Below are 27,194 nucleotides of genomic sequence, written 5' to 3'. Positions count from 1 at the left end.
TGTAAAATTACTTGAGAGATTAAAATAAATATAATATATAAAATAAATATAATATATTAAGTATAATTTTTTTTTTTTTTTTTTCTTTTTTTAAAAATAATTACCAAAAAATGTGTTCCTGTGGCTCAGTGGTAGAGCATTGCGTTAGCAGTGCAAAAGGTCGTGTGTTCGATTCCCAGGGATCGGTAAAAAAATGTATAGCCTGAATGCACTGTAAGTCGCTTTGGATAAAAGCGTCTGCTAAATGCATAGATGTAAATGTAAGGATCTTGATGGGTGCGGTGTGTGGTGTTTCAGAGCCGGAGCGGGTGTTCGGGGCCAGTCTGACGGCGGCACAGGTTCTGCTGCCCGGGAGTCAAGCCAGCATCAGCAGCATGCTACTGGAGGGTCACAGTCTGCTCGCCCTGTCCACCATCATGTTCAGACCAGGCGGCATGGACCAGGTCCTTCTGCTTCTGTCCTAGGGCTGGACCATTAATACAAAAAATTCAGAACCTCGAATTTTTGCCCCTTTTTAGACTTGCACTCTATTCATTTACTACAGTAACTGCTTGTTTGTCTTTAAAAAAAAAAAAAAAAACTAACGCTAGCTCAGGGCTCCAGACTAACATTTGAGAGTTCTGCAGATTTGGTAGCGCTGGTGGTGGTGTGCGTGAGTATTAAAATATAGATAATTTAATCATAAAATTACTATTGTTTTGCATTAATAAGTGCAGCTACTAATAATATTACATGTTTACATGTTCATTTCTTGTTTATTGTTTGTACAGATTTGACCGTAAAGCACTAAGCTTGAGTTGAGATGCATACAAAATTTACTTTTATTAACGACAGTAACAGGCGCAAAATCAAATTTTTATATATAAAATGTATGTATTCCACTCTTATTAAATGTACCATTATTCTTCTAGTATATGGAACTGACCAACTTCAGTGATTATGCATGATTTAGTAGCAAATCAAAGAAAAGTTTGTTTTTCAAGGCACTTTGTGACTTTTCTTACTTCATACACAAAAAAGTCTAAAATTCTGACAAAATCTGAATTCTTGATGATTTGATATTTTATTATAGTGAATTTATAATTTCTAAATATAGAGAAAAAGTAGAAATGAATGACTAATAAGCCAATAAGTGCTCCTCTGCTGCCCTCTACTGGTTATAATTGTGATTTGATGTTTTTTTGTTTTTATTTTACATAAGTGTTTGTTTACCACAAAGTATATTTTGGTCATCCCATTAAAAATAACATTCAAACTGGATAATTTTAGAGCTTTAAAGTGCTGGAAATAGTTGTGTGAAATGATTGAAAGTCATTGAAAAGTGCTTGAATTTCTCTCACGAAAGGTTGTACAAACCCTGAAATGAATGATGTAATTAATGCATTCGACTATTTCTACCACAACACCATGGTTACAGTTAGCGTTACCGTTTCTGGATTCCTGACGTATGTCAGCGCTGTTTATAACAGAGAATTCTGTGCAGAATTTGAATGATTCTCACACAATCTCGCAGCAACCTTATCAAACGCTTCTCACTGGATCTCGCAGCACTGTTGCATCTGTGCAATAACAGTCTCGCGAAATCAACTTTGGCTCCCGAGTAAAGCTGTTCTGAGCTCGGACAAGTTTGTTTGCGTCGCGGTCCGAGCTGATAAACGGTTTTGCGCTGCGCAGCTGAAACGTAGCGCAGTTTAGTTTCGCTTTCGTTTCGTTTGTCGTTTGATGTTTCTTAAATGCAACAGAAATGGCTGCGCTTATGAGTTGGACAACGTGGTGGTCGCGCCAGTGCGACCGCTCACAAAAATCAGTCGCACCGGCAGAAAAAATTTGGTCGCAGTCTGGAGCCCTGCTAGCTTCTCTATTCTTTTTATTCTTTTTGTATTATATTTCTTGTTTTTTTAATTTATTATACTATTAACAAAAAGCAAAAAAGGCCTCTAACACTAGCTTGCTCTATTCTTTTTCTATTCTATCGGTTTTCTTTTTATTTATTATACAAGTAAAAAAAAATTTTGCTATGTGTACTGCATTAAGCTAACTGACACTTGTTATAGCACTTGCTTATCATTGCTCTTAATGATATTAATAAAAACAGTATTATAAAGCAGAGAGTTCCGGTCCTTGATTCTGATTGGCTGAGCTGCATTCGAAGCTGTTGTAAATTACTCTACAAACGTACACCTTTGTTTACGTTTGCGTGTTGCTCGTCAACCACTTTGTTGCAACCACAACTGATTCTGAGGAACTACATTGTTTGGTGGAAGAATAAAGCAATAATCCCCAAGAAGCCGTGGTTTACAGTGAATTTATAACAGCTAAGGGGCGTTGTTAGATGTGAAGCGGAGTGCCTAAAACCCCCTTAGCTGTTATAAATTCACTGTAAACCACGGCTTCACGGGGCTTATTGCTTTTATAAAACGGTTATACCATATATGTAGTAAGGTTTCACAGAATAAAACAGAGCAAATAAAATGTAATATTAATAAAAACAGTATTCTTCCACCAAACAATATAGTTCCTCAGAAACAGTTGTGGTTCCAACAAAGTGTTTGACGAGCAACACGCAAACGTAAACAAAGGTGTACATTTGTAGAGTAATTTACAACAGCTTCGAACGCGGCTCAGCCAATCAGAATCAAGGACCGGAACTATCTGTTTTATAAAACTGTTTTTATTAATATCATTAATGATGATATAACGCTTCGCGTCATGCCTAACAACGCCCCTTAGCTGTTATAAATTCACTGTAAACCACGGCTTCTTGGGGCTTATTGCTTTATCATTATTTAAAACATTTGTTTACAGGAGATGCAAGTTTCTACTTTTCACATTGCATTTGTAAAAATAATATTCATTTGCAAGAGTTATTTTCTTCTTTTCACATGACAGTATCTAAAATTTATTTTGTTTGCATGAGATGCTGGTTATATTCTTCTTTTGACATGACACTATTCATTTTTGTTTGCAAAAAAAAAGAAAGATAAGAAATGCGCACTTTCGTTAGAAAAAATAAAGTTGAGGATTTTTACAGTACAGACCTTTAATGAACTATGAGGACAAAAAATTTAAATAAAATAAAATAATCGTTCAATAATCGTAATCGAGGTTTTGATTTTAGGTCACATCACCCAGCCCTATTCTGTCCCACACTAACATGAGGCTCGTGTGAAGTCTGCATGATTTCAGAAGTGCTGGCTTTATTCTTAAACAGAGTGGTTTTGTTTGTGTTGTTGGCAGGCCGTGCGCGAGGGCGAGCGCGGTCAGGACCCGCTGAGCAGAGTCGACCCGCAGCTGCTGCGAATGGCCCTCAGTGCGTATCCCAAACTCAGAGCGGCCCTGTTCCCTCAGAGCGGCCCGCGCTGCGACGTTTCCCTCTACCACCTCCTGCAGGTACTGCTGCACTTCCACCAACTCAAGCTGCACTCCTTATAGCTAGGGTTGGGTACCGTTCACGTTTTAACCGGTATGGTACTGGTATCGGTACCTGAATTTCGGTACCGGTACCCAACGGTAACTTTTTTCGGTACTTTACTCTCTCTCTGTGTAATTACATTTGTAGGGATGTAACGATTAACCGCGATAAATGGAGAGAGTGCATATATACACACAAATTATTATCTCAAATTAGCAAAAAAAACAAAACATGTATGTATGTGTAATATTGAAATGTAAATGTCTGTGGCATCAGGGTGTCTCTGGCTGCGGATCAGGCGTACTCGTTAGGCCTGTTGAACTTCAGCAGCGTGTGTGTGTCGGCAGCGTGTGTGTGTTTCTGCGAGCTGCTGGGTGTCTGTAGCCTCAAGCTGAGGGTGGATCTGCGCGCGCTCAACCTCGGCCTCAGACTCTGGACTCAGACCTGCGAGGACCACAGAGACGCCGCTTCACTGCAGCAGGAGCTCGGTACCCAAAGCACTGCACTCAGCCACGGCTCGGGGTTTGTTTGAGAGCTCTCGCTGACTTCTCTCTCTGTTCCAGTGGAAAAGGCCGGGAAGCTGGTCAGCGGTGAGAAACGAAGCGCTCAGGAGCTGCTGGTTCATCTGGAGACGGCAGTCAGAGACGCTCTGGAGAAGAAAGGCGTCTGTCGGTCAGTGTTCTGCATCAAAACACTGCATATTGTGGGGGGTGGGGGAGAAAATATATTTTAATGAGCAAAATGTTTTTTTTTTCCTAATATGGAAAAAAAACTAATTAAAGGGTTAGTTCACCCAAAAATGAAAATCAGCCCATGTTTTACTCACCCTCAAAGCATCCGAGGTGTGTATGACTTTCTCTTCTTCTCATACGTCCTACGTCATCCACCCGAGAAAAAAGAATTTATAACGTCTTAAATATGGATATTTTTCTTACAAAAACACATGGATTCGCTTCAGGAGGTCTTTATTCACCCCCCGGAGCCGTGTGAGGCACGTTTTATTACAGATGCACGCGCTTTATTTGACTTCTTGTGGACTGTTGAACAGAAACACACACCTTCTCCCATTCTAACGCTTGCAAGAGCCAGGATCATTTTTAATATAACTCCGACTGGATTCGTCTGAAAGAAGAAAGTCATACACACCTCGGATGCTTCGAGGGACATGGACTAATTTGACTTAATATAGAAAAAGATTAAAAACATTGTAGGAATGAGAGTAAAATATTGAAAAAAAATTTTTTATTAAAATATTGAAAAATATATATATATTTTTTTTACTTTTTGTTAGTTAATGAATATATTAAATTCTACTGTTTGTTTGTTGTTGTTTTTTTTGTTTTTTTCAATAAATGTAATTTCCATCACGTCCCAAATCATTGTTTGTTCTCAGGTGGAAATTACATTTTAAACATTTATGGAATAAACTGCTTCTTTTTTTTTTTTTTCCTTGCCAAGGCTTAATAGCATTCTATCCCTAATACACACAAGGAAATAATATTTATTTTTTATGTAACATATTTTTGTCATTTTTTTTCTGTCATTTTTTTTTTTTTATGAAACTTAATAACATACTGATTGGAAATGAATAAAAATATGTGACATTGAATTTTCTTCACCCTTCACATTTTCTTCACGCCAAAATCATTGTTGAAAATGCAAACTAAAACTTTGTAAAAAGAATATAAAGTTCTTGCATATATTTTCAGTTTTTATTTATTGATTTATTTTAAGTTTTAGTCATTTTATTATGTTTTGTCATTTTTATTAGTTTTTTATATTTTTACTTGGTGTTAATGTATTTTTATTTCAGTTTTAGTACTTCAACTCATTTTATTTTATTTAGTTGACAAGGCATCATTTCTCATTTTTGTATTTCAGCTAGTATTTGTTTTATTTTACCTGAGCTATTTCAGTTAATTAAAATGATTTTTAGTAGTTTTAGGTTCATTAACAGTAGCAGCACTGATCAGTGTGTCTGCTTCTGTGTTTTTATCAGATCGTCGTACGAGGCGGCGCTGGAGTGGGCACTTCCTGTCCAGTTCTGTCACCTGCACGCTCTTCCTCTAAGCCCCGCCTTCCCACAGGACTGCGCTCGTGACGGACAGTGGCTCAACTTCCTGTTGTTTGTACAGCTGCACAATTACCCGCTACAACAGGTGTGTCCGCTACACGAGTCTTGTGATTGGTTCATTATTTGATCACAGGTTTTTGCCCTTTTTTTTCCATTTAAAAAAATCATAATTAAAATTTTAAAAATGATTAAAAAGATTATTTAATGGAATTTTTTGTTGATTTTTCTTTTTCTTTTTTAAATGTGCTGGGATTTTTTTTCAAATATGGAAAAATATTAAAATATTTTTAATTGGATTAAAACATTTTTTTTATTTTATTAAAATATGGGTAAAATATTAAATACATTTACACAATGTGTTTAATTATTATTATATATATATATATATATATATATATTAATTATAATATGTGGGGAACATTAAAAAACTTTTTAAAATTTAAATATAGGAAAAATAAAAAAAAATTAATGGAATACTTTTTTCAGTTTTTCCTGGTTTTTTTGTTTTTTTTTCAGATAGGCCTATTTTTAAAAAAACTCACAGGTAACATGTTATCATTCCAAGGGTGTATAATTTAATAGGGAAGCTCGGGACATGTCCCTACCAATATACAGCGACTACTGATTTTTCCCTTGCCATCATTTTGATCAAACGATTAAATATATGTATATATAACTGCTGTTGTTGTAATTTCACTTTCAGTGGCGCTCATTTAATACATGTGCAGAGTAAGAACATATAAGGTAGCCGAAGTGTTTAAAACATACGTGCACAGTCCAGCTGAATGATAAAGTTTACCCTCTTTGACTTTGTTGTTCTGCTGTTTTGTGTTCATCTGCTTCTCCCATTTGCTCTTTTTACATTGACTATCACTCTATATAGACTAATATAATCAGATACAACAATCATTTCTTAAACATTTATTACAATATATACTGATAAATGTAACATTCACTAAAATGGCATCAGGTGAATGGATGCTTTCAACTGATTTCCTCTTGAACTGTCACCAACTGAATTGTAGTGGTTAAACTACGTAAAATATAGTGAATTAAGCTACAAACTCACTCATAATGCACAATGTTTCCATCTAACATGTATTTTGAGCTGCAGCTCGTCATATTAATGGAGTTAGCAGTAAACCGGTTTCCTCACCTGAATATGTTCGTAGATTTGTGTTTAATGATATCTTTGGAATGGAAATATGGATATTTTATTTGTAAACATCATACTTTTTCCACTTGTTTCAATTAGTCTAACAAAACTAGAGAACTAAGCCAGTAGTAGTACTAACAGTGTTGTGTAAACATGGCTGAAGACGCGACGGGAGGAAATGGAGCGAGTCATTTATGCTGGATTCTAACTCAAACTCGAGACTTCCATAATTCACGTCAAGCGATTCACTAGCAAAACACAGTTCAAAAGAGCCATTCATTTATGAATTTTGGCATCGCTTGGGTGAAACGGAGGCTATAGAAACTATGAATCTAAACCATTGCGTCGCAAAATGATTCACTGTTTCGAAGCGCTTCAATTGGATCAAGTATTGCAAATCATTTGATTCAGATCGGGACTTCAAATCGCGAATCATTTTATTTAGAACGGAACTTCAAATTGCGTATCGCAAATCATTTGATTTATGTCGGAACTTCGCGTATCGCGAATCATTTGATTTTTATCGGAACTTCACGTATCACGAATCATGCGATTTATATCGGAACTTCACGTATCGCGAATCATGCGATTTATATCGGAACTTCACGTATCACGAATCATGCGATTTATATCGGAACTTCACGTATCGCGAATCATGCGATTTATATCGGAACTTCACGTATCGCGAATCATGCGATTTATATCGGAACTTCACGTATCGCGAATCATGCGATTTATATCGGAACTTCACGTATCACGAATCATTTTATTTTTATCGGAACTTTGCGTGTCGTGAATCATTTGATTTATATCGGAACTTCGCGTATCGCGAATCATTTGATTTTTATCGGAACTTCGCGTATCGCGAATCATTTGATTTATATCGGAACTTCGCGTATCGCGAATCATTTGATTTATATCGGAACTTCACATATCGCGAATCATTTTATTTTTATCGGAACTTCGCGTATTGCGAATCATTTGATTTATATAGGAATTTCGCGTCTTTGCGAATCATTCGATTTATATCGGACCTTCGTGTATCGCAAATCATTCGATTTATATTGGGACTTCAAATCGCAAATCATTTGATTTAGAACAGAACTTCAAATTGCGTATAACTTCACATATTGCGAATCATTTGATTCAGATCAGGACATCGCAAATCATTTGATTTATATTGGAACTTCGCGTATTGTGAATCATTTAATTCAGATCAGGACATCGCAAATCTTTTGATTTAGATCGTAACTTCGGAGTGGGTCATTTCGTGAAATGAATAATCTGCGATCCGAAGTCCCAAAGATTGGGAAAACGGAGCGTGGATTGTGAATCATTTGGTGCGGGTTCGCGAATCTTTTGATTCAGATCGGGATTTTGGAGCATGTATTGCAAACCTTTTTCTCTGATTTCTTTTCTTTTTTTTTTTTTAAACAATACAAAAGGGTAGTGAATGACGTCCAGAGGCTCTAAAGACCCGAGGTGCGCATTTAAGGGTTAAACAAAACAAAACAAAGCAAACAAACAAAAACGAAAATCAAACCATTTCTCATTTCTCTTTATTTCTTTTTAAGTAGAAAATCAAATGACCAGAAGGTGCACAGATGTTTTTTTAATTAAAAAAAAAAAAGATTATAAACATTTCAGTGTGATTAAATTTCTTACTATTATTTTTATTTATTTATTTTTTTTTACATTTACATCACATTCACAACCTGACTGTTGCACTGTCATTTTATTTAACATTTACAATAACAGAAGCTTTTAACTTCATATACTTTTGTTGGTTGGTCCAGGTCAGATCTCTGGCAGCCAGTTTCAGTCCGGCTCTGCAGTCGCACATTTCTCTGGCTTTCCAAGATCTTCATCCAACCAGCTCCCATCAGGCTCTGGAGGATCAAGGGAGCGTCGCTCGCGCTCTTCCCCGAGACGAGAGCCCCGAACCCCCCAGAGAGCTGTTCCAGGTGCTGCTGGAGAGCCAGGAGAAGCCCAGTCCCTGGAGGTTCCTGCTGTCCGAAGCGGTCCGTCAGCGCAGTCCTGCTCTGTCTGTGCTGGCAGCCTGCCATCAGGTAAACTAGGGATGCACCGATCCGATACTCAGTGTTGGGATGTAACTAGTTACATGTAACTAAATTACGTAATTTAATTACAAAATAAATGTAATTGTAATCAGTTACAGTTACTGAGAAAAATTGTGTAATTAAATTACAGTTGCTTTTTAAAATGTTAACGATTACAAACAGGGTTACATCTGATTTTTTTTCACACACCCACACACACACACACACACACACACACAGAGACAGAGACACACACACACACACACACACACACACACAGAGACACCAGTGTTTCAGGAGTTTAGGACACAGAATAGGACACTTGCTTATTCAATAGCTGTTTTATTTCTTATTTGGGTTTATGTATATGCTTTATTTTTTAAGATTAACTGTTTTTCCCCCAAGGCATTTTGAGAGAGAGAGTGTGTGAGTGTGTGAGTGTGTGAGTGAGTGAGTGAGTGTGAGTGTGTCTGTGTGTGAGTGAGTGAGTGTCTGTGTGTGGTTTGAGGACACAAATGTGTATAATGACATGGGTACTACAACGTAAACATGGTTTATGAGGACACTTCCTGTGTCCCCGTAAAACAAAAGGCTTAAAAAACATACAAAACGGTGTTTTATGAAATTCAAAAATTGCCAGTAGTTTCCTGTAAGGGGTAGGTTTAGGTGTAGGGTTGGTGTAGGGCGATAGAAAATACAGTTTGTACAGTATAAAAACTATTATGCCTATGGAGAGTCCCCGTAAACCAGAAATGCATGCAAGTGTGTGTGTGTGTGTGGTTTGATTGACAGGCCGCCGAGCTGCTGCAGTGTCTCTGCGTGTGGATCCTGGCGTCTGTCGGTGATGATGTCACTCAGGAAGCCACCGCCCACATCCAGGAGAGCCCCGCCCATCACGTGTGGAACCTCCACGATCTCTCCGTCTTGTGGAAGACGCTGCTGTGCAGGAGCAAGATCAGGCCTCTGATTCGTGGATTCCAGCTCTTTCAGAGGGTAAGAGGCTCTCTGATTGGACGAGAACGTCTCTGATCTGAAATCTACTGAAATGCAGAGCAGATCTCAGATCAGTTTAAAGACGTAACTTGAGTTTCTTTGGCATGCACAACAATTTTAGCGTGCATGATATTTTTCCTTCGTCCACACACTTTATTGGCGACAATATATTATTATATTTTATTATGTAAAATATATTCTACATTATATATTTTAGATTTTATTTAATAAAAAAATATGATTATATTATTTTTTGCAGGTGTCCATGTTACTTTTCACAAAATATATTGTTCAGTGTTGTTTTAGCATTATTTATAGTGTGTGTGTGTGTGTGTGTGTGTGTGTGTGCAGTTGCGGAGCAGCAGTGTGGTGTTGAGTTCAGACGTGCTGCCGGTCCAGTGGGTCGAGTCTCAGGCTTCGGTTCTGCTGCTGACGCTCCTCAAGCAGAGCAGGACTCAGTACGAGCTGCGCCGGCTGCTTCAGCTGCTGGTGGACATGGAGCGACTGCTCAAATCCAATGGTCAGACTCCGATTCGGCATCGATTTTTGCTCTAAACCACGTTTACAAGAGTCCACATTCAGCACTGGGGAAAAAAAGTTTGGAATAATTAGGATTATTAAATGTTTTTGAAACAAGTCTCTTCTGTTCACCAAGGCTGTGTTTATTTGATCAAAAATACAGTAAAAATAGTGAAATATTATTACAATTTAAAATGACTTTTTTTTTTGGTGAATATATGTTAAAATATAATTTATTTCTGTGTTCAAAGCTGAATTTTCAGCATCATTACTCCAGTCTTCAGTGTCACATGATCTTCAGAAATCATTCTAATATACAGATTTGATGCTCAAGAAACATTTCTGATTATTATCAATAAAAACTTCTTACCGACCCCAAACTTTTGAACAATAGTTTTAGTAGTATGAAAATATAAACTTTTTTTTATAACGGGAAAGTGCTATATTCTGTGAATTAGGGTTATTGTCGTTAAGTAGAACTAAAAGTAAAACCATAAAAAATGTTAATTACTTGAAATGAACATTAACTGAAATAAAACATAAAAAAACTTTGCCAAGGCAACTTTCTAATTTTTATTCAGTTTAAGCTGAGGTACTAAAACAATTAAAATAAATGAATAAAAATAAATAAAACATATACAAACTTTATAGTAGGGGTGTAACGGTACACAAACATGACGGTTCGGTACGTACCTCGGTTTTGACGTCACGGTTCGGTATGATTTCGGTACAGCAGGAAGAAAAACTTAACTTTTTTTTTTTTATTTTATTATTATTATCTTTAATTGAAAAAGTTGCTCTTTAACTGAAAAAGTTGCTCTTTCTTTAAATAAATTAAATTATAGCTAAAATTTTCTTAGGAATAAAAATCTACCTCGGCTTCTGCTCTAAACTGAACTATAGTGAGCCCTTTTACATTACTATAAAATTACAATTAACAACAGAGCCTAAACGTAAATTTAATTACTATTTCTTTTTTAATTATAATAGTCAACCCTCAACTTAAAGAAAAATTGTATGCAAACATTGCACATAATGCAGTTTTTAAACAAACTTCTGAATTATAACATTTCTATTTGTTGTTGAAATATATTCATATAAAAACATAAAGAAATGTTTGGTACGAATACATGTACCGTTAAACCCTACTATATAGACACATTTAAAGGAAAAATGTAATATAATGTCAAAAACATACAACAAAACTTTAAAAGGCAAACAAAAAATACAAAAATAAAATGAAAATGAAAACCAAAAATATAAAAAATAAAATGAAAACAGAACATGTCTAAATAAAATGAAAATGAAAACAAAAAAATATAAAAATGTACATAAAAACAGAAAATGTAAAAATAAAATGAAAACAGAAAATATAAAAAATGTAAATAAAAACATAAAATCAAAAAGTAAAATTAAAAGTAAAAAAAAATTAAAACAAATCTAATAAAAAGGACAAAAATATACGGTCCGTGTACTTTTGCGTCCATTCGTTTTTCGTTTTTTAACCACGACGGGAAAAAATGAAAAAAGAACGGTTATTGTTTTTAAATGCTATGCTGAAAACCAAAACTGAAAGTAGAACCGTACACACAAAATGCTGCCCGAAAAAGTTAAATATTGACTTCTTTTCAGATTTTTGTTAATGCACAGTGTTTTTGCACTTTTAATAAACATTTGAAAAATGCACAAATTAATATAGAAAAATGTCGATTTTAACTAATTTTCTTTGGCCAAATTTAGCAATGCTTCTTCCATTCTCCATAGTTGAGAACTAGAGGCATCTTTGGAACAATGCAGAGACTTAATACGTCCGTGTACTTTTGCGTCCATTCGTTTTTCGTTTTTTAACCACGACGGGAAAAAATGAAAAAAGAACGGTTATTGTTTTTAAATGCTATGCTGAAAACCAAAACTGAAAGTAGAACCGTACACACAAAATGCTGCCCGAAAAAGTTAAATATTGACTTCTTTTCAGATTTTTGTTAATGCACAGTGTTTTTGCACTTTTAATAAACATTTGAAAAATGCACAAATTAATATAGAAAAATGTCGATTTTAACTAATTTTCTTTGGCCAAATTTAGCAATGCTTCTTCCGCACGTTCAGTTGAGAACTAGAGGCATCTTTGGAACAATGCAGAGACTTAATACAAATATGATTTTTAAAATAGACATTGCATAATCCTGGGAAATCTATCATCATGAAATTATATATTGGGATAATTTTGTAATTTTGTGTGCTATGTGGGTACGTTATCGGAGAGCATGGTCGCTCGATGCACGTACAGTAGGCTACACACTGTGTTAGAGCACTACATACGGTTTAATATATGGGGTACATATATATATATATAGGCTAATATAGAAATATATAAAGTTATAATCTCCAGATACAGGCAGGCCCGGTTCCTGAATAAAATCAGTGAGAGTGCTCTAGCCTTATACGTCAGTATTATTTGTGATTTAAATTTTGTGAATGGGAATTCCTCTTTTGCTGTGTTATAAGCTGGACTTTAGACGTTTTTACGTTCGCTTTCAAATTCGCAATCTTGTCCCGTTTTACAAGAAAAGATAGTTGTCTGTTTTGCTTATATCTATACACCTTTCACTTTTTAAGACTAAAACAAAAGATGGATTCATTGTTATTATTAATTAAAAAGCACAACAACAATAAAACCGTAAGCTATAATGACAAACTAGAGTACATAACGTTTATTAACAAAAACGAATAAAATGAGGCATGGCTCCACATGCTGTATTTTATACAGACTATTAAGTTACAGAAGGTTTAGCAAACCTTCCAATAGGTCCAATAGCATCATGAAAAAAAAAATTATTAACATTCTGAATGGATTTAGCCAAGAGAGCGCGCAGAGCTAATAATTATAAAGCTGTCATTCATTTCAGTTTATCGCGATCTCACAAATATCCGTTATCCAATGAGGCTCTACTCTGCACAATGAATCTCTTATTTACATCATGTATAAAATGAGAGACTCTTGAGGGTGCAGCACTGAACAAAACTGTGGCTTGGAGTTGATTCTAGCTTAAAAGCTTGGCCACTCAGGAAATCAACATTACATGTCAGTGATGGTTATTGATCAGTGCTACAAAACACACTGAAAATAGAAACCTCCAGGGTTCAAACACAAATACACACAGGAGCGTTTGGAAAATATGTTTCGCCAGTGTCCTATTTCTAGCTTTAACCAAAGTCTCTTGCTTTCGTTTCGTTCCCTCCCGTAGAACTTGCCCAGGATACAGTTATTTGCAAAGAAATTAGTATTTCATTGGCTACATGTTTTTAGGCGTGAAAAATTAAGATCATAAAAATATAAGGTTTTCATAAAGCAGTTATGGTAGCCACGTCACGTCAGCTAGCGTCTGTATAGGGACGCTTAAAAAGGTAGAAATTAAATGTAGCATTTGTATACATTAAAAAACAGCTTTGTATCATTTTTACGATTTTTAATGAAATACGAATTTTGAATAATGAAAATGAGTTTGTGTCTGCTTATTCTATTCATCAGTGTTTGAAACATTAAAGGAGAAACCGCATTTCATTTCTGAGTTAAAAAACTAAAAATGAATGGACGCAAAAGTACACGGACCATATACAACAAAGTTACTGAAACCTAAGAATTAAACGGAAAACAGGAAATGTAAAATGTAAAAAAAAAGAAAAACGAAAATATAACATTAAAATGAAAAGAGAATATATAAAAAAAAATCAATTGTAATAACATTTCGCAGTATTACTGTTTTTACTGTATAAATGCAAAATATAAAATTAAAATGAAAACAGAAAATGTAAAAAAAAAAAATGAAAACAGAAAATATAACATTAAAATTAAAAGAGAATGTATTTTAAAAATTCAATTTTAATAAAATTTTGCAGCATTACTGTTTTTACTGTATAAATATACAATTTAAATTAAAACAGAAAATGTAAAAAAAAAAAAACGAAAATATAACATTAAAATGAAAAGAGAATATATAAAAAAAAATTCAATTGTAATCAAATTTCACAGTATTACTGTTTTTACTGTATAAATGCATCCTCGGTGAGCAGAAGAGACTTGTTTCAAAAGCATTAAAGCACAGTGATTGTTCCAGGCTTTTGAGCGCTAGTGTGATGTGTGTGCAGGGCCTGACTTCAGGAAGCTGAGTCAGCTGAGTCAGGTGCTGTCGGACACTCCTGTGCCGTTGTCTGCGCATCTGCTGGACCAGTACTCCAGCGCCGGCCTACAGGACGAGTGCAGGACCATCATGCAGCAGCTGCAGGACCTCGGCCTCTTCACGCAGGCCAGGACCGTCGCGCAGCTGGCCGAGCTGCCCATCGACTGCCTGATCATAAAGGAGGTGACGCTTTAGAGCAAATCTGGGATCAAATTGGATAATTAAATAATAATGAAGTAATTCATGATATGCACATTGTATCTACTCCTGATGAGGAATAGCAATAAATCTTGTCATAAAATACTTCCTTTAGCTCTTATATGAGGTAGTATAGGATTGTGCAACCAAACTACTTTTCCCATAAATCTGTGCAGGAACGAATAAAATGCACAAATAAAACATCAATCAGTTTGCATCTGCACTAAAAAAAAAGCTTCCTGTGAAATATGTAATTGGCCAACGTGATAATTTTATTGTGACTAAAATCATTTAATGATCATGTCATAATTTACAGAATTATGTATGTAGGGCTGATATCACAATTATTAATTCTTAAATATATGTTTGATGCCCTATGGCTTTCTGCCAAAATAAAAGCTCAATGGTTTCACGTTTGAAATTAATTGAGACATAAATAATTTAGATATAGTAATTTTACAGTTGTACTATAAAATTATTCTTCCTATTGTTTTTCTTAGATTTTTTTTATAGTGAAATGTTACAATGATTTTTTTTCTTTGCATAATTTGTTTTATTTATTTAATTACATTACTTTGATTTCATTTGTAATAATGAGAAGAAGAATCATTATTTCTTATTATTTTCCTATTTTCTTTTTTTCACATTGAAGTATTGCAATAATAATGTTATTATGTTTGATTTTCTTAAGAGGAATTATTATTTTCTTAAGTATTGCATTTTATTTCACCGTGAAATATTACAATAATAAAATGATGTTTAATAATAATTATTATGAATAATAATAATAATATATTTTTTCTTAAATATTAGATTTTTGTTTTACAGCAAATTATTGCAATTGCAATATTACTTTGTTTTATTTTAATAAGACGACGAATAGGAGTAAGACATTTTTTATTATTATTATTATTATTATTAAATTATTTTTGTTTTACAGTGAAATATTACAATGGTAACATTTTGTTTGTTTTTTAGTAGTAGTAGTAGCAGTAATATAATAACATTTTATTTATTTATTTATTTTGTCGTCAAATTGATATATAATCACAGGTTTGTGGTGAAATTGTGAATCCCTAAATTTATGAAATGTGAAATTTATGAAATGCGACTGCGAAATCCAGGCTAAAGTCTCAAAATCTAATTATGAGATAACAAGCATCAGTTTGATTTCAACTATTAATTTCACTATGATTTCAATCTTTGACATGTTCTTACTCAGTCAATATTAAAGATATAAAGGCTATTTTCACAGAATGTTCTTTACATCTTTATGAAGGATGATTTTATGTAGAAAACAGTAAATCACAAAAAAATGACTTTAGCTGGGTTTTCACAGACAGGGTCACAAATGACCTCCAGAAATACAAGTTGGCCTTTAGGGAACACCATAAGCTGCTGCAGAAGTGCTAAGCGAGGAGCTTCTGTCCTCTTTTTCCCGGCAGCTGCTGCGAGATCTGTGCACTCATCAGCAGAAGCGTCAGTGGGAGAGGCAGGAGACGCGGCTGGCCTTCTGGAGGAGATGCCACGAGCAGCTCAAGACAGATTGCGTCCAGCCCGAGGCGGCCTCTCAGTTCTTCCTGACTCAGGCTGAGGTCAGGCTTTCTGTTCTGTCTCCTTTCACCTCAAAACCTTGCTAAAGCATTATTAACAGTCACCAGTCAGGGCCATGTTTGTCATGATGCTTGCTTCACCTGTGATGTGAGGCTGTGCAACCACACTACATTTACCATAATTCTCTGTGACAATGCAACAATAGTCAAATACACAGATAAAATGTCAATCGTATGCATCATTTGCATTATTTTGTTGCATCGGCACTAAAAAGCTTCCTGTGTTTGTGTGAAATATTATTCTGACTAAAATCATGTCATAAGTTACATATTTATGTAGGGCTGCACAATAAATTGTGATATTACAAAATGGCTTTCAAAATAAAAACATGATCGTTTCACATTTGTCTCACGATCGTTTCAAACTATTAATCAGATTTTATTCAGTACTGAAATATGTTATTAAAAACACAGTTTAATTTAATTAGAAATTGACTTTTAAAAATGTGTTAACATTACGTTTATAGAGTGAAAATTATTATTATTATTATTATTATTGTTTTCTTTTTAAATATATTAAATATTTGTTATTATAATTTATCATCATCATCATTTTTTCATGTTTCTTAAATATTAGAATTTTTTTCTTTCACGATGAAAAAAATGGTTTGATATTTCTCTAGTAATAACTAAATATACTAAATATTATATTATATTCTAATTATTATAGCAATAATTGTAGTAAACGTAGTTATTATTTTATTATCATTATTTATATTAATACTATTATTATTATATTATTTTATTTATTTTACATTGAAATCTTACATTGGTAATTATTTTGTTTGATTTTTTTTAATAACATTATTATTATTATTATTTTCTTAATTGTTAGATGTTTATTTTACAGTGAAATCTTACATTGGTAATTTTTTGTTTGATTTTTTTGTAATAATATTATTATAATTTTTATTATTATTATTTTCTTAATTGTTAGATGTTTATTTTACAGTGAAATCTTACATTGGTAATTTTTTGTTTGATTTTTTTGTAATAATATTATTATAATTTTTATTATTATTATTTTCTTAATTGTTAGATGTTTATTTTACAGTGAAATCTTACATTGGTAATTTTTTGTTTGATTTTTTTGTAATAATATTATTATAATTTTTATTATTATTATTTTCTTAATTGTTAGATGTTTATTTTACAGTGAAATCTTACATTGGTAATTTTTTTGTTTGATATTTTGTAATAACAATAATATTATTATTATTATTATTATTTTCTTAATTGTTAGATGTTTATTTTACATTGAAATCTTACATTGGTAATTTTTTTTATTTGATTTTTTGGTAATAATAATAATAGTTATTATTATTAGTTTCTTAAGTGTTAGATGTTTTTTTTTTTACAGTGCAATCTTAGCGGTAGCAATTATTTTGTTTGATGTTTTGGTAATATTATTATTATTATTTGTAATGGTAATAATTATTTTAGTAACAATTAGTAATACTACTAATAATAATAACATTTTCTTAAGTTATTTTACAGTGAAATAGTACTATGATAATTATTGTGTTTGATTTTTTTTGGTTAAAATAATTATTGCAGTAGTAATAATAACAATCATTATTATTATTGTTGTATTTTGCAAACAGCATTGGTGTTTCTCAGCGTTACTGAATGCCGTGTTGTCCCGCTCAGGAGCCGCAGGGGTCGGGTTCGGAGCTGGTTCATCTGCAGGAGCGCTGTCTGCTGTTGGGTCTGGCGGGTCACTGGCTGTCCCTGCGTGATCCTCTGCTACCCGTCTGGCGTCTCGCCACGCTGGAGGAGCGTCAGTGGCAGAGTCGCATCCGCTGGCTGCTGCTTCACACGGCTCTGGAGCGCCAGAGTCTGTTCGCGCCCTCGGCCCTCTCCCACGACTCCTTCCAGAGCCTCCTCCAGGAGTTCTCCTTCTCCAGGACGGCGGCTCTGGACGAGCCGGCTCATCTGAGTGTGGCCGGGCTCCCAGCGGCCGAGGACGACTGCCTGCTGTCTGCAGACGAGCGCAAGGCTCTGGCCGCGCTGGTGGCCCAGCTGCTGGACGAGGGCGGCGTGAGCGAGGCCAGTCGCGTCTGCAGGTATTTCCGTTTGTTTCACAGAGACGTGTGGCTGGTCCTGAAGTGTCGCGGTCTGGCGAGCGGAGAGCTGCAGCCTGAGCTTCACAGCCCTGATGGAGAAACCAGACGCAGTTTGCCATCATGTGAGCCATTTCATCTGCTTTCATGATCTTGTTGAAAAATATTGGTAGCTAGTCAGTATTTCATTTTAAAACGCATAGTTCCGGTCCTTGATTCTGATTGGTTGAGCCGCGTTCGAAGCTGTTGTAAATTACTCTACAATAGGGGTGTGCGATATTGACAAAAAATAATATCTCGATATTTTCTGGGATTTTATCGATGACGATAATTAGACGATATTTTGCTGAGTGTGTTATTGTGCTGGTACCTTAAGGACTGCCGAAGACAGCTGACTCATAATGTTTTTAATATTCTTCATATTCTGTGTGGTGGTCAGCTCATACTGATAGAAATTAATCTTTTCCAATAAGTTTAAACCGATTTTTACATTTTATGTGCATTTTTACCTTTATAAAGCCATTTTTTCTAGAAGTGTCCATTATCTTTTGAGTTAAATTCTTACATTTAATCAGGGAATTAGAATAATAAGACATTTGGGCTGTTACCAAGCAAATGAAATCAACACAGAAGCTGCATCTGAAGTGGCATTTAGATGTATTTACACACATGTATTCTGTTTAATGCAAGACATGAATGCATTTAACCTACAATTACAAATGCATAAATAATGTTTTGATATATTAAACATAAAACGTTGAATACTGATATTTGAAATGATTTAAAACATGAAAAAAATCTATTAAAAAAAAGAAAAGCCGAAATGTGAAATTAAAACCGCCAGTAGGTGGCAGCAAATCCCTCTTAATAAGTGAGTCATTGCGATTGAACCGAATCATTTAAACGCTTGATTCATTCAAGAACGAAACACCGTCATGTTGCTCAAGAGACACAAAACAGCACTGTGGCTGTATTTGGGATGATTTTTGTTGGCGAAATAGAGCAAAAACAAGCAATATGGTGTCTAAAACGTAAGTCTCTTAATTAACTTATTGTTTATTGAATTCAATGTCACATTTGTAATCATGGTATTTTTTGGAGAAAAACGGCACTCTTCATGTGAAATTGAATAACTACACCTTTGTTTACGTCTGTGTGTTGCTCGTCAACCACTTTGTTGCAACCACAACTGATTCTGAGGAACTACATTGTTTGGTGGAAGAATACTGTTTTTATTAATATCATTACACTTTATTTGCTCTGTTTTATTTTGTGAAACCTTACTATGTATATGGAATAACCGTTTTATAAAAGCAATAAGCCCCGTGAAGCTCCGTGCCTAACCAACACCCCTTAGCTGTTATAAATTCACTGTAAACCACGGCTTCTTGGGGCTTATTGCTTTAATATTACATGCACTTTCACAACACAAGAGTTGGGGTCGGTAAGATTTTTGAAAGAGGTGTTTTATGGTCATCAGGGTTACATTTATTTGATCGAAACGTACAACAAAATCAGTAATATTGTGAAATATTATTACAATTTAAAGTAGTTATTTTCGGTGTTCATATATTTTAAGATGTAATTTATTCCTGTGATGCAAAGCTGAATTTTCTTCATTTTATTTAACGCTGAAACATATCCTTAAAAATATATGCACATTAATCAAATGCACACACACATACTAGCTCAAATTTTTCATTAGTGTCCAATATTTCTATTTTTCTTTTTTTTTTGCTTTATTTATTAAAAAGCATGTTGTTAGCTTAGCAGCATGTTAATGGCCAGTTATTAATCACATTTTCTATTCAACACTGAAATGTGTCATTAAATACCTAGTTTAATCTAATTAAAAATGGACTATTTTGCCTGATATTTGTGAACCTGATATTTGTGTGTATTTTTTATTTACAAATGGCTATTATTTTAATCACATTTTATTTAACAATCAACAGAAAATTGTTCCATATTTATTACAAAGAAAACATTTTACCCAATAATTCTGTTTATTTTATGTATTTTTAAGGGTATTGAGTCATTAGCTTAGCAATATGCTAATGGCATGAGTGATATTTTAATATATAGAAAATTGTTTTATAATATTACGAAGCAAACATTTCACCCAATAATTATGTGTATTTGCTCTATTTTATGTTTATTGGCGTATTGAATCAATAGCTTAGCAACATGCTAATGGCAAACTAATATTTTAATCACATTTTATTTAGTACTGAAAAAACTGCAGAAAATTGTTCCGTCTTATCACAAAAAAAATAATTTACAATTCACTTGTTAGCTTAGCAACATGCTAAAGAAAAATTTGTTTTTATCGCATTTTATATTCAGTCCTGAAAATAATCTTATTACAAATCAAACATTTCTCCCAGTAATTCTGTGTATTTCTGCAGAAAATTGTTCCGTCATATCACAAAAAAAATAATTTACAATTCACTTGTTAGCTTAGCAACATGCTAAAGAAAAATTTGTTTTTATCGCATTTTATATTCAGAAAATTGTTCCGTCTTATTACAAATCAAACATTTCTCCCAGTAATTCTGTGTATTTGATGTATTTTTAAGCATACTGCGTCGTTAGCTTAGCGACATGCTAACGGAAAACTGTTGTTTTATTCAGCCACAAAAAGAATCTACAGAAAATTGTTCCGTCTTATTACAAATCAAACATTTCTCCCAGTAATTCTGTGTATTTGATGTATTTTTAAGCATATCGCGTCGTTAGCTTAGCGACATGCTAACGGCAAACTCTTGTTTTATTTAGCCACGATAAGAATCTACAGAAAATTGTTCCGTCTTATTACAAATCAAACATTTCTCCCAGTAATTCTGTGTATTTGATGTATTTTTAAGCGTATCGCGTCGTTAGCTTAGCGACATGCTAACGGCAAACTCTTGTTTTATTTAGCCACGATAAGAATCTAAAGAAAATTGTTCCGTCTTATTACAAATCAAACATTTCTCCCAGTAATTTCTGTGTATTTTATGTATTTTTAAGCATATCGCGTCGTTAGCTTAGCGACATGCTAACGGCAAACTCTTGTTTTATTTAGCCACGAAAAGAATCTACAGAAAATTGTTCCGTCTTATTACAAATCAAACATTTCTCCCAGTAATTCTGTGTATTTTATGTATTTTTAAGCATATAGCGTCATTAGCTTAGCGACATGCTAACGGCAAACTCTTGTTTTATTTAACCACGATAAGAATCTACAGAAAATTGTTCCGTCTTATTACAAATCAAACATTTCTCCCAGTAATTCTGTGTATTTGATGTATTTTTAAGCATATTGCGTCGTTAGCTTAGCGACATGCTAACGGAAAACTATTGTTTTATTCAGCCACGAAAATAATCTACAGAAAATTGTTCCGTCTTATTACAAATCAAACATTTCTCCCAGTAATTCTGTGTATTTGATGTATTTTTAAGCATATTGCGTCGTTAGCTTAGCGACATGCTAACGGAAAACTATTGTTTCATTCAGCCAAGAAAAGATTCTAAAGAAAATTGTTTTATAATATTACAAAGCAAACATTTCACCCAATAATTCTGTGCATTTGCTCTATTTTATGTTTATTGGCGTATCGAGTAAATAGCTTAGCAACATGCTAATGGCAAACTAATATTTTAATAACATTTTATTTAGTACTGAAAAAAACTGCAGAATATTGTTCAGAATATTGAGTTGTTAGCTTAGCGACATGCTAACGGCAAACCATTGTTTTATTCAGCCACGAAAAGAATCTACAGAAAATTGTCCCGTCTTATTACAAAGCAAACATTTCTCCCAGTAATTCTGTGTATTTGATGTATTTTTAAGCATATTGTGGCGTTAGCTTAGTGACATGCTAACGGAAAACCATTGTTTTATTTAGCCACGATAAGAATCTACAGAAAATTGTTCCGTCTTATTACAAAGCAAACATTTCTAGAAGTAATTGTGTATTTTATGCAGTTTTGAGAGTAAGTCTTTAGCTTAGCGACATGCTAACGGCAGACTCTTCTCTCTGAAGCTCCTAGCATGAGCAGCCTGTCGTCGTTCGTGGTGGTGCCGTCGCCAGACGATCAGGTTCTGGTTCAGCTCAAACATCTGGTGGATCAGTGCTGCAACGGCAAGAGTTACTGCAAACAAGTGCTCAGCCTCTACGAGCTCTCGAAGGTGCGTAACATCTGTAAAATGTGACCCTGGAGCACAAAAGCAGTCTTAAGTCGCTGGGGTATATTTGTAGCAATAGCCAAAAATACATTGTATGGGTCAAAATTATCGATTTTTCTTTTATGCCAAAAATCATTAGGATATTAAGTAAAAATCATGTTCCATGAAGATATTTTGTGAATTTCCTACAGTAAATATATCAAAACTTAATTTTTGATTGGTAATATGCATTGCTAAGAACTTCATTTGGACAACTTTAAAGGTGATTTTCTCAATATTTAGATTTTTTTGCACCCTCAGATTCCAGATTTTCAAATATTGTCCGATCCTAACAAACCATACATCAATGGAAAGCTTATGTATTCAGCTCTCAGATGATTGACTGGTTCTGTGGTCCAGTGTCACAAATACTGCGTGAGTCTGTGAATGTGTGTGAAGCGTGACGCTGGTGTCTGTGTGCAGGAGCTGCAGTGCTCGTTCGCTGAGATCTCGTCGGAGGAGCCCGAGGCTGTTCTGAGGAAGGTCCTGCTCTCGCAGCAGGTCGACCGCTATAAGCGCGCTCAGGCCTTCATCAGTGTGCAGGGCCTGCAGCCCGACGCCGTCGCCCGGCTCGTCTCCACCGCTGTGCTGGAGGGTTTGCTCGCCTCGGCTCAGGAGGGAGAAACCGGTGAGAAATCAGCTTCATTTCTTCAGGGATTATTGCGGTTATAGTTCTTTTTATAAATATGATGACCCTAAAAAGAGTAGAAGGGCTTCTGATTGATTGATAGATTTTTTTTTTCATAAGCTGTATTTATTTTAGTATCATTTGATATACTGTTATATTTTTGTTAATATTTTTAATTAGACTTTTTTTATTTGTTTTCATTTTATATTTATATTTTATGTTTTCATTTTAATTTAATTTTTACATTTTCTGTTTTCATTTTAAATTTATTTGTATTTTGTTTTCTTTTTAATTTTATAATTTCTGTTTGCATTTAAATTTTTCACAAATATTTTCTGTTTTTATCTATTCTTTTGTTTTAATTTGTTTTAATTCTAATTTCATTTTAATTTAAGTTTTCTATTTTCTGTTTTCATTTTATGTTTATAGTTTGTTTTATTTTAATTTTAATTTTAAGGTTTTAGTAATTTTGTTGTGTTTTTGTTTGTTGTTGTTTTTAAATGTCTATATAGTTTTTATTAAGGTTTTGTTTTTAGTTTTACTTGTTTTAATTTTTTATATTTTATTTTATTTTAGTACATGTTTATTTATGTTATGAACATATTTTTGTGGTTTTAAATTTAAGTACATTGCAATTTTTCATTATTAAAACTTTTTGATACTTTCATGCAAATGCATACATTACTGTTCAAAAGTTTGGGTTTGGTAAGATTTTATTTTATTTTATTTATTGATTTTGAAAGAAGTCTCTTCTGCTCATCAGGGCTGCATTTATTTGATCAAAAATACAGTAAAAACAGTAAATTTGTGAAATATTATTGCAATTTCAAATAGCTGTGTTCTATGTGAATATACTGTAAAGTGTAATTTATTTCTGTGATGCGCAGCTGTATTTTCAGCATCATTACTCCAGTCTTCAGTGTCACATGATCTTCAGAAATCATTCTAATATGCTGATTTGATGCTCAAGAAACATTTCTGATTATTATCAATGTTGAAAACAGTTGTGCTGCACAATATTTTTGTGGAAACTGATAGACATTACATTTTTCAGGATTCTTTAATGAATAGACAGCATTGATTTGTAATAGAAATGTCTTGTAACAATATAAATGCCTCTACGGTGGCTGCTGCGAGTGTGTGAGTAATGTGTGTGTGTTCAGGAGAGCGGCTGATGTACGGCCCAGCCGACGGGAGAGACACGTTCCTCCAGCTGGCCAAACTGTGTGGAGACCCAAACCTGGTCGGCACCAAACTGATGGACAGCATCCCGACCGTCCCGCGGTCAGAGCTCAGCTGCAGTGAGTACCAACCACTGCACTCAATCACTCTTACCCACAATGCTCTGCTCTCTGCAGGGACACTGACAGAGATCTCTCTTCCCATTTGTGATTAGTTTAGATTTTATTTTATTCTTTTTGTTTGTTTGTGTGTAATGTACCGTCAGTTTAATTATTTTTTTTTATTAATTTTTTTTTTTTTACGGTAGTTAACAATAATTTAATTTTTTTCTTACCATTTTGATTAGTTTATAGTTGTTTTTTTTTTTTTTTCTGTATTGTACTGTCATGTAATTTGATTACTGTAGTTGTAGTTTTTGTAATCCAGTTTTTGATTAGTTTAGTTTAGTTACTATTTTTTGTATTATTGTTTTATATTATTTTATTGTTTTGTTTTTTATTTTTTTATTTTTTTATTTTATTCTGTAATGTACTGTCATGTAATTTGATTTTTATTTATTTTTTTATTATTTTTGTTATTTTAAATATTTTTGTATTTTATTCTGTAATGTACTCACATAATTTGATTTAGTTTTTTACCGTTTTACGGTTATAGTGTTCGTATCCCATTTTTAATTATATTTTATATATTTTTTTTATTCTTAGTTATTATTTTATATTTTATTTTTATTTAATTTTTTTACTTCATGTAATTTGATTTTGATATTACCGTAGATTTGATATAGTTTTCTATTCCCATTTTTTTATTTTAGATGATTGTTTTATATTATTGTATTATTTAGTTTTATTTAATGTATTATTTATTGTATTATTTATTTTATTCAGTAATGTACCGTCATGTAACTTGATTTTGTTTTTGCTGTAGTATAGTTAGTTTCCTCCTCCCATTTTTGTTGTTTATTTATTTATTGTTTTTATATCATCGTATATGTAATAATATGTAATGTAATACTGCATGTAATTTAATGTTATTTTTGCTTTAGTGTAGTTTAGTTTGATTTAGTCTTACACAATTATTTTTCTCTGAATCCCTTTGTTATTAGTGTACTTCAGTTTATTACCATTCTACTCACATTATATGAAGTTAAACTGCGAATGCTTAGGCAAAGTAAATGTCCGTGTGAAAGTATAAATATAAATGTGAATGTTAATCGTCTGTCTGTGTGCAGCTGTGGAGATCTTGATTTTGGCTCATGACTGCTTCAGTCTCACCTGTAACATGGAGGGAATCGTGAGGGTCCTGCAGGCAGCCAGACACCTGAGTCACACACACCTGGCTCACGGCGACGGCTACGGACTCCTGGTGAGTTCATGAAGGCCAGGAAACCTCTGAATCAGTCAAAAGCCTGGAATATCATTAGCTTTACTCTCTCTACAGGTGCGTCTCCTCACAGGTATCGGCAGGTACAATGAAATGACGTACGTCTTTGACCTGCTCCATCAGAACCATCGCTTCGAGATGCTGCTGAGGAAGAAGGTCGAGTCGGTGAGAGATCGAGTGTCAATGCATCTCATACAAAATACAGAAATGATGAAAATGTACAGGATAGTTTCCACCAAGGGGCAGTAAAATATAAAAAGGTAACTTTTTATCTTACAATTCTGACTTTTTCTCGCAATTCAAATTTCAAAATTATAGAAATAAACTCGCAATTCTAAAAAGAAGAAAAGTCAGAATTGTGAGATGAAAAGTCAGTTACCTTTTTTTATGCTGTGGCGGAAACAAAAAACAATTGTGAGATATAATCTCAGAATTGCGAGGAAAAAGGTCAGAATTTTGACTTTTTTGACAATTTTGACTTTTTTTCAAAGTCAAAAAAATTGACAGAATTCTGAGTTTATATTAAATTGCAAGAGAAAAAGTCAAAATTGTGAGAAATTCCAAATTGCGAGAAGAAGAAAAAGAATTGTGAGACCATTAAAATTGCAAAAAAGTCCAAATTGAGATATCTAAACTCAGAATTGATAGAAAAATTCAAAATTGTGAGCTATAAACGTAGAATTGCGAGAAGAAAATAAAAATTGCGAGATATAAACTAAAAAGTAAAAAACATTGATTGTGAGATATTAACTGAGAATTGCGAAAAAAGTAACAATTGCAAGGTATAAACTCAGAATTGCAAGGGGGAAAAAGTCTAAATTGCGAGGAAAAAAGACTAAATGTAAGATATAAACTCAGAATTGCGGGGGGAAAAAAGAATTGCGAGATATAAACTCAGAATAGCGAGACCATTAAAATTGCAAAAAAAGTCAAAATTGTGATATCTAAACTCGGAATTGATAGAAAAATTCAAAATTGCGAGCTATACATGTAGAATTGCGAAAAAGTCAATTGCGAGATATAAACTCAGAATTGCGAGATATAAACTAAAAAGTCAAAATTGCAAGGACAAAATAGTGATATCTAGACTCAGAATTGTGAGGAAAAAAGTCAAAATTGTGTGATATGAACTCAGAATTGCAAGAAAAAGTCAAAATTGTGAGATATTAACTGAGAATTGCGAAAAAAGTAACAATTGCTAGGTATAAACTCAGAATTGCAAGGGAGAAAAAAATCTAAATTGCGAGGAAAAAGGCAAAATTGCGAGATATAAACTCGGAATACTTTTCTATGTGAATATATTGTAAAATGTAATTTATTCCTATGATCAAAGCTGAATTTTCAGCATCATTACTCCAGATACTGAGGAAGAAAGTGGAGTCGTTATTTTGCTGTTTTCTGACTCCGTAATAAATGTCCAGCACATCCAGATCTGAAAGTGTGTGTGTGTGTGTCTCTCTGTGTGTCTCTCTGTGTGTGTCTCTGTGTGTGTGTGTGTGTGTGTGTGTGTGTGTGTGTGTGTGTGTGT

General features: G+C 33.7%; 1 protein-coding gene across 1 annotated transcript in view; it reads left to right on the top strand.

The window, feature by feature from the left end:
* Positions 1 to 27,194, top strand: part of spg11 (SPG11 vesicle trafficking associated, spatacsin) — a 62,522-nt gene that overhangs the window by 33,203 nt on the left and 2,125 nt on the right. Inside the window, exons 18-33 of the mRNA XM_016467291.1 lie at positions 298 to 443; positions 3,238 to 3,386; positions 3,689 to 3,900; positions 3,976 to 4,084; positions 5,412 to 5,571; positions 8,439 to 8,711; positions 9,495 to 9,723; positions 10,042 to 10,215; positions 14,361 to 14,575; positions 16,036 to 16,185; positions 17,854 to 18,391; positions 22,295 to 22,440; positions 22,900 to 23,104; positions 24,268 to 24,405; positions 25,515 to 25,648; positions 25,724 to 25,831. Coding sequence (XP_016322777.1) covers positions 298 to 443; positions 3,238 to 3,386; positions 3,689 to 3,900; positions 3,976 to 4,084; positions 5,412 to 5,571; positions 8,439 to 8,711; positions 9,495 to 9,723; positions 10,042 to 10,215; positions 14,361 to 14,575; positions 16,036 to 16,185; positions 17,854 to 18,391; positions 22,295 to 22,440; positions 22,900 to 23,104; positions 24,268 to 24,405; positions 25,515 to 25,648; positions 25,724 to 25,831 — 3,086 coding nt within the window. The remainder of the gene's footprint in view (positions 1 to 297; positions 444 to 3,237; positions 3,387 to 3,688; positions 3,901 to 3,975; positions 4,085 to 5,411; positions 5,572 to 8,438; positions 8,712 to 9,494; positions 9,724 to 10,041; positions 10,216 to 14,360; positions 14,576 to 16,035; positions 16,186 to 17,853; positions 18,392 to 22,294; positions 22,441 to 22,899; positions 23,105 to 24,267; positions 24,406 to 25,514; positions 25,649 to 25,723; positions 25,832 to 27,194) is intronic.

Source organism: Sinocyclocheilus anshuiensis, unplaced genomic scaffold (genome assembly GCF_001515605.1).
Source record: "Sinocyclocheilus anshuiensis isolate Anshui unplaced genomic scaffold, SAMN03320099.WGS_v1.1 scaffold688, whole genome shotgun sequence".
In the NCBI taxonomy this organism is placed as follows: Eukaryota; Metazoa; Chordata; class Actinopteri; order Cypriniformes; family Cyprinidae; genus Sinocyclocheilus; species Sinocyclocheilus anshuiensis.
The sequence above is the reverse complement of the archived record's forward strand: the minus strand, read 5'-3'. Positions and strand labels throughout refer to the sequence as shown.